The sequence below is a fragment of the Pseudopodoces humilis genome, chromosome 22 (assembly GCF_049639895.1).
Source record: "Pseudopodoces humilis isolate 2021_Gansu_Grassland_sample_001 chromosome 22, ASM4963989v1, whole genome shotgun sequence".
NCBI classification, from domain to species: domain Eukaryota; kingdom Metazoa; phylum Chordata; class Aves; order Passeriformes; family Paridae; genus Pseudopodoces; species Pseudopodoces humilis.
Window position 1 is genome coordinate 8,729,933 of NC_142221.1, and position 13,485 is coordinate 8,743,417.

Below are 13,485 nucleotides of genomic sequence, written 5' to 3' on the forward strand. Positions count from 1 at the left end.
AGCAAAACATCTTCCCAAGCTCCAGCCTGACCTGGAGATCAGAGACCTGAGGACCTTTTCCTTTCAGTTCCACACCAAATCTCAGCTGGGACCTTGGGTGGTCTCATCACAGAGAAGATGCAACAAGAGAGAAGAGTTGTCAAGCCCTAAATAGTGCTCTACAGCATCCAAGAAATTTTGGAGAGTCCTTGGTGTTGTGTGACACCAGAAGACCTCGATGAAGTGGATTTCTGTCCCTGGAAAGGAATGAGGTGGATTTTCCAGTTATCCAGAGAAATGAGAAGTTATTTCCTTCTGTCCCAACAGCCCTTGGGTTTTTCTGCTCGGTGCAGACCCTTTAAAGGTCCTCGAGTCCAACCCTTGTGGGATGAGCAGGGGCAGCGTGAGCTTGATCAGCTTCACATCCAACCTGACCTTGAATGTTTGCAGGGATGGGGCACCCACAGCTTCTCTGGGCAACCCCTGCCAGCGTTTTAGGAGATGCTTTTAGGATGTTTTGGAGAAACATCCCTCTGTTAAAAACCTGGCAAGAATCAATCGCTGTTGGGGTGGGTTTTTAACCCTCAACTTTACAGTTCTGCCGCCTGTTGGACTCCGGGAACTGCCATCTCCACGCTGAATCCACACCACAAATTTCCAAACAGCTCCCTGCTCAACCCAAGCATCAGTGAAGCCTCTATGGGCAAAAAAAACCCCAACAGATGCAGCCAATTCCTTGCAAAATCCCGGTTTGGGATGCAGTCACTCCTGGAGGTGGGCAGGCCCTCGGAGCCGGCCCTCCGGCGTCTCCCAGTCAGCAGGCACACCGCACACAGCGTCTGGGAATTGCTCAGGTTGGTTGGTTTTGGTTTTTTTGCTAAGTTTTTATTTTAATTCAAGGACTTTGCTTCATACAAAATGGAATTGTAGAAACAACTGCAGAATTCAAAGTTTGGCTGATAAATATTACTCAGGCAGCAAACTAGGCAATCACAGAACCTTTTTTTTTTTTTCTCAATTTTTTTTTCCCCCTTATATTTTTTTGGGTAAAGTTCCGTTTGTGTTGCATGATTGGAACTTTGATCGTTTTTCACACTGTTTTTTTAAATATAAAGTTTTGCAACAAACCCCCAAATTTATATCAAATATAATTAAAAATTAACAACTGATGAATACATTGTATCAAAAAAGTACGAAGATAAACATTTTCCATGCACATACTTTTTATAGATATGTATATATGTATATATATTACATGCAAACATTACTTATTCAAAGTACAGCCACTACGAGACTGGTTCTGGATGCAGAAAACTGATCGGTGCAATTCAAGTTTGGCAACTCACTATGAGGATTCTTGGAAAGATGGAGAGACAGCAGAGAGGCTGTAAAAAAACGTTGGGAAAGGGTTATGGATAATTGTGGTCTGTCACTGTCATCGACCCCTACGAGGCGGGTGGAGGATTTGGACAACTTGAGATTCTTCTTTGTGTTCTGCCTAAGAATTGGGGTGACCCAAGGCTGTGTTAGTGCAGGGCTGGGGGGGTTTGGGATGGAAAATTGGAGAGGAAAGTGGGGAAAAGACAGAATTATTCCGTACAGAAAGACATCTCTGTCTGAAAGACACGTTTCCAGTGTGGGTACAGTGTTTGCATGCACTGGCAGAGAGATGGTGTTGCCCCTTCCCCTCGACTTCCTAGAGTAAAATAGGAACGTTCCCACGGAAAAATTCAAATAAAGTGTTTGTGCCTTCGTTTCAGGAAAATGTATAAAACATTTGGTCACGATCGTGCTGAAGCCTGAAACAGGAAAATCCAGCAGCTAAAGCTACAGATGGATGAAGGTCTTTGAGTGGTGCTGGGGTGGGTGTGTGTCCGGACGTGTCGTCTGGTTGCATAGCCCTCCGTTTGGGAATGCCAGGAACGCCAGCCGTGACCTCTGGCTACCACACTGCCTTTATTCCGAGCGCACACGAGTACAGAGACAGAGATACAGACAGGAGTTAGCCTTTAGCAGAATCCAGGGATGAGATCGGCCAGAGATTGCTACTGAACAGAACGAAATTAAAACAAAACACCGGAGGGAACAAAACCGGGTTGAGTTTCCTCAAGGGAAGAGCTACAGGAGATGTGAAGAACCACCCTAGAGCAGACTGCTCCTGCCTGAGGCTGACAGACTTTGCTGAGAGCACGAGAGAGCTCCTGAGCGTTTTGGTGGCATCTGATCCCCTCCAAGCACCCCAGGGACAGAACAGATCACCAGGGCCAGCGGGATTTCCACCCATCCCACGCCACCGCTGCGCCTGGAGAAGTTCCACAGGTCTGGGGCTTGGTAGAACCTCTGAAAAAATTCACTTCTCAAACCCTATCCTCTTTCCTAGCGGCGTTTTTAGGGATGTGCCCAGCACCTCCCTCCCTTCCTCCTTTCACCTTTTAACCTTTCCACATCCTCTGGCTGCCCTGTGACCCAAACCAGCCCCACAAGGGCTCAGCAGGGCCTTGGGCACGAGGTCGTGGCCGAGCTCTGCCCCCAGCCTCCCTCCCCGCCAGCACAGCGCGTTTGCCCCTTTCCCAGGCTCACAGTGCAGGAATCCACACGGGCACAAAAGAAAGAAACCAGCCAACACAAGAGTCGTTGCAAGAAACGCAGAAATCTCATCCCTGAGAATCAGAGTTAGAGGTTTGGATTATTATTATTATTATCATCTTTTTTTTCTTTTTAACCTTCTCTTATCAGGCAATAAAAAAAACCCCACTCCAACTGCCCTCCACGCCAGTGATGCATGGCCTGAGCTCTCTCAGCTGGCCTGTGGGAGATGCTGCCCTTTCCCACCTTCATTTCCTCCACTGGGCAATGAGACAAGGCCGGCTTTGTTTGCTGCAATTGCTCCCCTCCCACCCATAAAAGTATATTTATATATATATATTTATAGATTCTAAAAAAAAATAAGAATAAAAATAAATTAAAAATAAAAAAAGTAAAAGGCCAACAAAACCCAAACCAAGCCCGAAGCACGTTTGCCTTCCCCACTGGAAGCTGCCAGCCTGGGGAGCAGTGTGGGGGCCGTGGTGACCCCAGGGCCCCTGCGAGGCTCCGGCAGCTCGGCCCCTGCCCCCTCTGCCCGCCCCACGCTCGCCCGAGCTGTGATGCCTCCAAGCAAGAGGTTGCATCGTCACTGTGAAAGATTTCAAAGGTTAGGCACTTAGTAGTGAACAACTGGAGCATTCGGTAGAAACGGTGGGACCTGGAATGACAATTGGACTAATTCTCTACAGAAAGAGGAAATTTTTTTTTTTTTTTTTTTGTTTTTTTTTTTACTGTACAATTTACAAAAATGCACACAATGAAAAGTTAAAGTTCTATCTAATAGCTTGATATAAAACCAATAACATTTCTTCTTCTCACCCCTACGCTTTTTTTTTTTCCTCTTTTTGTTTGGGTTGTTTGTTGGTTTTTTTTTGTGGACTTTTTTTTTTTTTTTTACATTGTTTTTTGCTAAATCAAGCTTATATTGTAAACAAGACAAAACAGTGAGGGCGTGTTGCAGTCAACAGGAGAGAGGGATGGATTGAAAAGTCTCAGCAGCAAGGAAACAGTCCTTACAAAGGAGCTCTCTTGTGGCTTTACCGTGTGTCAGTGTGAAGGACCCGATGTGGCGAGTGACATTAAGAGACCCCCAGGGCAGCGGTGTCACAGCAGGGTCAGCTCGGGGGTGGCACCAGCTCTGCCCTAAAGGATTGCAGTGGCTGAACATCAAGTCCCAAAGGACTGTCCTTTGTTCTGGGCTGTGTTTCTCCTCTCCCAGTTTCTGGGGTGCATCTCTTCCTTCTCAGCGCTCAACGAGGCAAAAGGCAGGGGGCGAGCATTGTTCGCGCGAGTCCCTTCGCGACCCCCGGCTCCCGCCCTGGCAGGGGGGAATTATGATGGTGAATTAATTAAGAAATAGCCCAACAAAACTGCGCCAATCTCAAGAAGGACCCACAGTTCTGCTTTTCCACCGTGGAAGGCGAGGATCGCTCTTCTTGCAGCGCCTCGCGTCCGTGGCCGGGTTGGCGCCTGGTGCGTGTCTCGGGACTAGACAAGGCAGTGGGGAGGGGGCAGAGAGGGAAGCGCTCCTCCCTCTGCCTTCCCCAGAAGGAGGGAGCCTTCTTCCTCCATCTGTCTAGTGCAAAAAAAACCAAATCAAAAAGGAAAAAAACCTAAAGAACAACAGAGGAGAGAGAGGCTGCAGGGGCATCTCCAGCCCCGGGCGCTGAGCAGTTCTCGGGGCTGCTCCGCCGGCTTTCTCTGGCCCCGGGCCCCCGTGGGAGCTCCCAGCCCTCCAGATGATAAAACTCATCCTTATTAAGCACGCACACCTCGCAGCGTTCCGCCGAGCCGCTAGCACCAGTCATCCTCATCGGCTTCGTGGTAGTAATTGCGTCCTCGGGCGCCGGGGCCCGAGTTGAGCCCCAGCGTGTAGTGGTACCCATTGGGCACCCGGCGGATTTGGTGCGACTGCGAGGTCAGGGAGGAGACGTAGGAAGTCCTCGAGGAACGGCCCGAGTTGGTGGCCACGGCCTCCTCGAAGGTGAGCGTGTCCTCGGGCACGGCGCGCTGCGGGCTGTCGCTGGCGTCGTGGTGGCCCAGGTAGGGGTCGGAACCGATGCGGGCCACGGCGGGCGGGGGCGGCTGCTGCTCCCCCCGCAGCAGCGCGTTGTGCTCGGACAGCCCGCGGCTCAGGCGGCCCGGGGAGAACGTGGGGGTTTGGAAAGTGGTGAAGTGCACGGGCGAGGAGTTAGCGGTCTTGTAAGTGATGCTGGGGCGTGGGGTCAGTGGAGTCTGTGGGAGCTGCCTCCGACCCCGGCAGGGGGTACTAGCACCAGATGTCGACAGCAAGGGGCTCCCATTAACTGAACCACTGCCCTACATCAAAATTGGAACAGAGCAAATCAAAAAATAAAAAAAGGGAAACGCCGGACAAACACAAAGGCAGGCAGGTATCAAACAGAAGGAGAAGCAACAGAAGGCGGAGACGAGTCACAAGAGGAAAGAAAAGCAAAAAAAAAGAGAGAGTTTAGACAAGCACAGTCGGGGTGGGGAGGCTCTCGAGAGATCATTCAACACGAGATGTGAAGAGCTGGAGAGTTCAAGTCTGGGAGCAGTAGGAACAGAGAGGGGCAGAGCACCGGTAGGACGCAAACTGGCACACGGCTCCAACAGAGGGGACAGTGCCCAAGGGAGGCACCCACAGCATACAGGGCTCAACATGCGCCTTACCTGGCCTGGGAGCAGCTCAAAAACCCAAGTTACTGGGGGTTTTTACAAGTTACTGTTACTTTTTTCATGGTTTAGCTTTGGGGTGGGTTTGTGCAGAACTTCATCCCGCAGTTGTGCGTGTGGGTTTGTGGGAGATGTCCCTGCCCACAGCAGGGGCTGGAACGAGATGAGCTTTAAGGTCCCCTACAAATCAAACCGGTTTAGAATTCCACTAATCTATTTCTGTTGCCAAAACTGGATCATGGGTTGTTATTATTATTATGGACTCTCCACGGAAGGAGAATCTGGGTGACTGTTTTTTGTAGGTTGGGAATTAATTATTGGATTAAATAGCCAATGTCTGAAAAAATAACAACCAAAAGCTTTTTGGACAGGCTTTAACAAGTCCCTTTAACAGAAATGTGCTCACACTCTCCTCCTTCATATTACACATTTGATTTTGGAGTGGTAGAAGGGTCTGGCAGCTTCCTGGGTTACTAATAATGCCTTGTGAGAGTGAACTAAGCTGCAGTAATTTACACAAATGCCATGAGTGAGAGGAAAGGTCCCCTGTCTTCCCATTTCTGTTTACATTCTCCCAAGGCAGGACATGAGTGCATTGAACAACCTCTCAGCATTTCCCAACCTAATGCTTTGAGACCATACTTTCACTTCTGAAGAGCACTTTTTCATTCCTATCAACACATCAGACTTGTCAAGGCTGTCAATCACTGCTTGTTCTGCTCTGCCTGGCTCTCCCAGTGCCCAGCAACATTCCCAGCTTCTCCCAAGGGTCTGAGCACCTCACAATTACAAAAAAATAAATTTTAGCCTGGAGAAAAGGAGGCTCAGGGAGGACTCTTTTGGTTTCTACAGCTCCCTGACAGATGTATGGAGCCAGGTGGGGGTCAGGCTCTGCTCCCATGTAAGAGGAAATAGGAAAAGAGGAAATGGTCTAAAGTTGTGCCAGGGGAGGTTTAGGAACATCAGGAGGACATCAGGAGGAATTCCTTCCTGGAAAGGCTGGTCAGGCATTGGAAGGAGCTCTCCAGGGAGGTTTGGAGTCCCCATCCCTGGAGGTGGCACTGAGTGCTGTGGGCTGGTGACAAGGTGGGATTAAGCACAGCTTGGCCTTGAAAGGATTTTTCCAACCTTGGTGTGAGGCCCCAAGCAGGACCTCAATGGCTTTATCTGCACCTGCCTGACCTTCCTTCCCCTTTCCACCTCCTCTGATTCAAGCAGAACATGGAAAAGGTGCACAAATCGCTGTCAGAGCTCAGGGCTGTTTCCCCACCCTGCCTCTCCTCACCTGTCTGTGCGGGCCGTGCTCTGGGCCCCCGTTGGGGGAGGTGGGCCTGCTCTGGTCAGCAGATTTGGGCTGGGCACGGTCCCGGCTGCCGTAGCGGTCGCAGGAGTAGAAGCGCTGCTTTTCAGAGGAGGAGGAGGAGTGCTGCTTCCTCTCCTGGGAGCGGCCACGCTCCTGCTTCTTGTCCTTGGAAGACTCTCCAGACTGGGCTACTGAAAGGAGAACATCGGGTCAGCAGCGTGCGTGGGGCGGGGAGGTCCTTCCACACAGGCAGGACCCCAAATCCCACCGGAAAGAAGGGGGATGAGGGACATCCATCTCCTCCCTGACCTCCCAGGGACAAATCCTCGTTGGCAAAGCACTCACCAGCTTGGCCATCAGCCAGGTGATGGGCGGCCCTGTCCAAGGACTTCTGCTTCTTCTCTTTCCGCCGGTGGCAGCGGTGGTGGTGGTGGTGGTGGCCCTGCTCCGGAGGCATCCGCTCCAAGGAATACTCGTAGAGGTGCATGGCGTGAGGGCGCTGCGGGGTCAGCGTGGAGACCGAGCGCTTCATGGGGCTCGTGTCCGGGATGGGCTGCAGGGAACAGGGAGGGACACGGAGCAGGGTGAGGGAAGGCGCCGGGCCCTGCTCGGCTGCCTGTTCCCAGCATGGGGGGGTTAAACAGTGAGAGAAAGAGGGCAAGGAGGGGAAGGAGAGAAATGGTTAATTGGAGACAACCAGAACGGGCAGCAGGATTTGGGGGATGTGGATTGAGTGTGAAATTTGGAGAGTGACTGTGATCTCCAAGTGCCAATCCACGGGAGCAGAGGCACAGGCAGCACCACACAGCGCACCCAGCGGGGAGCTCGGCAGGGACATGGGGCAGAGCAGCAGCCAAGCACCTCACAAGGGGAATTCTCCAACACCAGGGGCACCCACAGCTGCTCCAGGGCCTGCATCCCAAAGCAGCTCCAAAGAGGAAAGCACGTAACATTGCTGAGCACCACAAGGAGGGGGAGAAAAATCAGGAATCAGGGTGAGGAATAGGCCAAGCCACCAGGAAATTCCTTCTACCTCCCTGCAGTGAACACAACTCCCATCAAACATTTAAACTTCTCTTGTCCCACCATCACTCCCTGAAGCCCATTGCCTGGGGCAAGGATAGTATCTACATCCTGCAATCCCACCAGGACATCTCCAGAAAGGAACACCTGGGTTTGCTATTGCTGTTTTTAAAACATTTGTGTCCAAACATCTGGGCACTGAGAGCTGCAACAGCATTGCTGGACCCTCTCCCTGTGCCAGTGGCAGCTCCAGACCCTGCTCTGACAGATCCAGACCCTGCTCCCTTCCCTTTAGATCCAAAACCTTACAAAGGTTCTGCAGAACGCCAGACAAGTGCCCTGCAGGACAGCTTCCCCCACAGCCTCCGTCCAGGATAAAGCTCAGAAAACAGGGACAATTCCCACATTTCCTTCTCTGGTTGGCTCTGTGTGGAGACAACACCTCATCCATCCTCTGGAAGCTTCCCTGGGTCTCTCACTGCATGCCAGCTGTGTGCCAGAGGAGAGATCTCAGAGCACGGCGCTCCAGCTTGACAGTGAAATTCAGGAGGTTCCCCGGTCCCTCAGCCTTAAACTTGTTTGAATTCCCAGTCCAATAAGTGCCTCCAGCAGCAGCTCTCACAGAACATTTACTCTGCTCACTGTAACCTTTCCTAAGAGCTCTGTATTATTTTTCCTGTCTGCTCTCTTTTGTTTACTTATCCCAAAATCCAGATCTCTGCCTCCCCGTGCTATTTACCCAAGGCAAAGCCAATAGTTTCACAGCTCTGCTCCTTCTTTTGAGTGGAAAAACCACTCTCCCTCCCCTTGAGGGCAGATTATCCTGGCTGTAAAGGCACAATCTGGGCAGTCAGACACATTTTGGTGCTTCCCAGGGAAGGGAAGTTGGGATCCTGGTGCTGGAAGGTTTATCAGAGGCACAAGGCTGGGATGAGGGAGCCCAGCAGAGCCTGTAGTGTGGCCCTGGAAGCACCAATTCCGTCAGCAGGACCACTTTGTGCTGCTTTTGTGTCACTTCTTGGGGCCCTCATTCGTGTGAGCAAGAAATTATACTTGGGAGCTTCCTCTCTGTCCTTGTTTAGGGCTGAGCCTGCAGCTGGGGGAAAGCAGGGGGGCTGTAAACTGGACAAAAATGGGCAAAAATATGGGAAGTGAAAGTATTTGCCAGTAAAAACACATCCAAGTTTTCAAAATCCGTATAGAGGCCACCAGGAAGAAAACAACAGAAAAATCCCCCCACAAAAAAACCAAAACCTAAACAGGTAGGTTGACAAGTTATGAACATTTCTCTTTGCTTCCACGATTATTCGAGGGACAGAAGTGCCACTGACAAGAATCAGTGGCAAAGCAATCAATCCCTTTTCCATAAATCCCCTTGTTATGGGAGGCACAGGCTCCCAAAAAAGCCTCGGGAGACTGCAGGCACCCCTGCAGAGAGCTGCTAATTGCTTCATCATTACCAACCCGACTGTTTTCGCTGCCTGAATTCCTGAGCAAGGAGGCATGAAAATAAACAAATCAAAAAATCAAAAAAAGAGAAGCAAACCACACACCCAACCCCTGCTACCAGAGCGAGCAGCATGCAACCATGGATCGAGGGAAAAGTGGGAAGAGAGAGAGCGGCTGCGCCGGCGCGACTCCGGATGAGAGGGGAGAAAAGTCAAGGGTTAAAGGAAGGTTAATTAATTCTGAAGATGAATTTAATAGGATACAATTTAGTGCAAACTACATACTGCCAGGTAACTCCCAGGTGACCGTGCTTTGCTCCTCTGCAAACAATTCGGACAAGGTGAGGGACATTATTGGAAGCAGCCCCACAGTACAGCCAGTGTCAGACATCAGACGTGCAGCAGACACCATGACGACCAGGGAGGGAGGTGATGAGGGCAGGACAGCAAAGAGGGAGGGTGGAAACACAGGAGGAGGGGGTTTTTTAAATGAGTGGAACATAAAAAGAGAGAGGCAAACAGAAAGGGAGACGTCCAGGAACAGAAAGCGTTGCAAATAAGAGTTAGAGAGAACTCAAAAGTTGGGATGGGGCAGAGCAGCATGTGAGAGGGAGGGTGGGGGGCGTGGAGGGGGAGACACACACAGAGAGGACATCAGTTATTCACCCAAGCTACAACCACTGAACATTGTATTCTTAAATGAGGTTAGATCTGAGATGCTGGGCCTGATTCACAGCCAGGTGTGGCACGAGGGGCAATGACACCCTGGGGACACAAGCCATGCTTCTGTCAGGGACACTCCAGCGAGTATCTGACTGCCGTGGAGAGGAGTTTCCCAGGGGAAGGATCTGCCAGCTGCACTGCCAAGGAAGGAAAGAGGCTGTGGTCTAAGATAAAGGACAATTTCTGGGAAGGGAAAAGGCTTTGCTTTGTGGGCTGTTGCTTTTATTAAGCACAGTGAGGAATGCTCCTGATAATTCCGATATTCCCAGAGCTCCCACAAAGGCTGCAGCTTCTGGAGCCAGGTGGGAAATCCTCTGGCTGGCGAGGGGCAGCTCCAGTGTTGGCACAATTCCATCTGTTGGAACTATTCTGTGTGTGCACAACTCAGGGTTTCACTTTAGGCTGCAGCAGATCCTTCACATTCTGCTCAGAGAGCCACAGAAACAGAGCCTGAGGCCAGGCTGCTCCCTCCTGGCTGTGTGAATCAGGCCCTGGGAATGAGGCAGGACACGAGTGGTGAGATGTTGTGACACAGGAGGCAGGATGGTGGCTGGACAGCCAAACAGCAACAAACGTGTTAAATGGCCAAAAATGATCTGGGACATCCTACACACTCAGCAGAGCCCACAAGCTGCTGTGCAAGCCAACTCCAGTGAGGAGATTTCTTTAAAAAATGAGTGAAATCAACAAGGGAAATCTTCAACACCAAATTTCTGGCCAAGGTGACAGTACAGGAAAAAACAGGGAACACACTCAGTGTCCCAGGCACAGCTCCCTGTGCCTGCTGCATCCACCCAAGTGTGCCACAGCACATCTCCAGCTTTTTGTAAGGATAGGGCACAGGAACACGGCTTGGATGGTTGGACACCACACATCTGATGGGAAATGTGCCTTCCAGAAATACAGCCTGCAAATGGCCCTGTCCCCAAATAGTGACCCAGACAGCCAGAGGGATTATCCTGGGCGGCTTTCTGCTGCAAGCAGTGGGGAGTAAAACTGGGGACAGCGCTGGGACTGCACAGGAGAGCTGCCACACCCTGCAGGGAAACCTGGCCATCTCCTGAAGAGAATCCTGACCACACCCTGCAGGGAAACCTGGCCATCTCCTGAAGAGAATCCTGACCACACCCCACAGGGAACCCCCGCCATTCCAGCACAAGGCCTGGATTCCCGTCTCCACCTCCTTTAAAACCAATATTCCCAAGCCACGATGAGCAGAGGGAAGATGCTGAGATCCTGGCCCGCTCTCAGCCTCCCACCATCACATCCCCACCGCTCACCTGGGTTTCAGCAGCCAGGCGTGGCATGGAGGCCGCCCGGCCCTGGCTCTCCAGGCCTGGCTGGGGCTCTCCGTTGGCAACTGTGGGGCTGATCTCCTTCATTTCTACCACCTGATCAAAACATGGAACCGTTTCAGCAGCAAGAACAGAAGAGTCAACTTTGAAGCCACCATCAGCTTCTTGAAGTTTGATTTGACTGGGAAGAGATGCTGGTGTGGGAAAGAACAACTGAAGAGCTGTGGAGTGCCTGGGTTACTCTGTCCTCAGCAAGGACATCCTACAAGCAGTGGGATGAGCTTTTCCACCAGCCAGGAGCCCCAGCTGTGACCTGGGAAACCCCTCAGGTCATTCTGAAACCCCTCATCTGAGCTGGGACAATGGGATTGGGAAATGGGAGGAGAAAGCCTGAGGTAAATCTATGGCAGCAAGACAGAATTCCAGGAAAAGCAAGCCCGGATCAGGCTGTGGGAGCTGCCAGGTTTGGGGTTTCTCCACAATGCTCAAGCAAATGAGACACAACAATGTCCCTCAAGGGACAGATCTGCTAATGCAGGTCCCCTGTCTACACCTGGTTTTTCTAAACACTTTCTAAAACTTCTGAAATTCCACCACGGCTCTAAAATCTCCGGTACCTCACCCTGTCTTCACCTGGGTTTTTTTTAGGTATTTTCTAAGATTTCTTAAATTCTACCACAGTCCTAAAATTTCCTGCATCTTACCCCATCTTCATCTGCTTTTTCTAAACATTTCCTTAAATTTCTGGAGTTCTACCACACCTCTAAAATCTCCTGCATCTCACCCTGTCTTCACCTGCTTTTTCTAAACATTTTCTTAAATTTCTCAAGTTCTCCCACAGCTCTAAAATCTGCACCTCCCCCTTCCCACCATTTGCTCACCCTCTCAATGGGGATCTCCTCGGAGTGGCCTCGCTCAAAAGCTGGGCTCCTGGTTTCATAAAACACGTCCTGGGTGCGCTGGGTCCCCCAGGAACTGGACTCTTTGATTCCTCCCTCCGGGGGTGGCCTGTCCAAAGGAAAAGAGGGGAAAAGATTCATTCTTTTGCAAAGATTCTGCTGAATTTGGCAAACCAAACTCGAGCACTCTGTGGGGTTTCAGGTGTGAAAATCAGTTGCAGGATGGGCACAGTGGCTGGTGAAGCTCTAAGCTCCCCTGGGATTTTGCCCTGTAGAGCCTGAAAATCCCATGAGAATGAGGAAATTGAACCAACTATGATTTCTTTTTTTCAGTTGTTAAGGAAAACAACTTCTGCCACTTAATTCCTGATGGACAACAAAGCATTTGGGAGTTCAGGCCGATTCTGTGTGCAGGACCAGCTGGACACTGGTCATACACCTCAACCATGCTGAAGTCCCTTCACCAGCTGTCGAGTCTGGTGTTGGTTTCCCCATCAGGATTATTTGGGATGTTTAAACCTCAGCTGTCACTAAAAATCCATAGTGCTCCTGATCCGGAGGAAAATCGCCTGGAGAGCAGGAAATGGAGAATTGATTAGGGATCACTGTCACTAGGACTGTTTGGAAAGCTCTCCATGAAGGGATAATTTTCCCAAAGAGACAAATAGTGTTGTGACAAGCACTTGCTGTTACCCAGTGAATTTATTCCCAAGGATCTTTGGCCCCCCTAAAACTCACTGCTGGGATGGTCGGTGGGGTTTGTTCAGTTGTTTTGCACCAGTCCCAAACTCCTGCGAGCAAACTCACACTGGGAAGCTCTCCAGTGAGGATTCATGAAGGAAACCCCGAGATCCCAACGCCACCAGCACAGGGATAACCGCGGTGGGAGCAGAGCCACCGGTGGGAATTGTCCCAGCCGCGGTGAGAAGGCGCTGCTGGTGCCACCAGAGCCACTGGAGCAGCAGCGGTGGCTGGGGTGACCCCCAAGGGGTGGTGGCTCTGCTGGGGGGTCGGGGATACTCACAGGGCTCCCCCGTTGTTGAGGGAGGCCGAGCTCTTCTGGCGCAGGAAGGCCTTGGCGTTGTTGAAGGCCGCGGGCTGCGTCTGCTCCAGGGTGGCCTTCAAGGGGTGGAAGAGGGACACAGGCCCGGGCTGCCAAGCACAAGGGAGGGTTGTCAGAGCTGGCAGGGGCTGCAGGGCTTTTCCCAGTCCGTGGAAAGTTCACTTTGCCACCCTGGGACTGCAGAAAGGCCACCCCGGACTGGGCACAGCTCTGAGGGACACCTGGTACAAATCAGTACAAAGCTTCCATTCCCATTCCCTCTGAATGCTCTCCCAAGTCCTGCTGCAATCCCCTGTCACCCTGAAAATTAAACCTTCTGATTTTGTTTTCATAATTGTAGCTGCTTTCCCAGGAAAATAACTGCAAACATAGATTTATGCATTTAGAATGTTTATGCATTCCTTCTAAGAAATGTCTTTTGATGGATGTTTCGCATGGCCAGTGTGATTTGGAAGGTGGTAACTTAATTATCCAATCCCTGGTCATTGGC

At 51.1% G+C, this 13,485-nt stretch overlaps 1 protein-coding gene across 10 annotated transcripts in view; it reads right to left on the reverse strand.

The window, feature by feature from the left end:
* Positions 1–1,116: 1,116 nt before the first annotated feature.
* Positions 1,117–13,485, reverse strand: part of CACNA1B (calcium voltage-gated channel subunit alpha1 B) — a 233,113-nt gene continuing 220,744 nt past the window's right edge. For 7 of the 10 annotated variants that reach the window (XM_088065811.1, XM_088065815.1, XM_088065810.1 and 4 more), the window contains 6 exons: positions 12,957–13,084; positions 11,915–12,041; positions 11,019–11,129; positions 6,890–7,097; positions 6,527–6,735; positions 1,117–4,884 (listed from right to left, as the gene is read on the reverse strand). In XM_088065811.1, the coding sequence (XP_087921937.1) occupies positions 4,360–4,884; positions 6,527–6,735; positions 6,890–7,097; positions 11,019–11,129; positions 11,915–12,041; positions 12,957–13,084 (1,308 nt within the window). In that variant the 3' untranslated portion in view covers positions 1,117–4,359. Of the gene's footprint in view, positions 4,885–6,526; positions 6,736–6,889; positions 7,098–8,956; positions 10,230–11,018; positions 11,130–11,914; positions 12,042–12,956; positions 13,085–13,485 lie in introns of those variants that run through there. The other 3 variants (XM_088065808.1, XM_088065812.1, XM_088065813.1) reach the window with 3 other exon arrangements.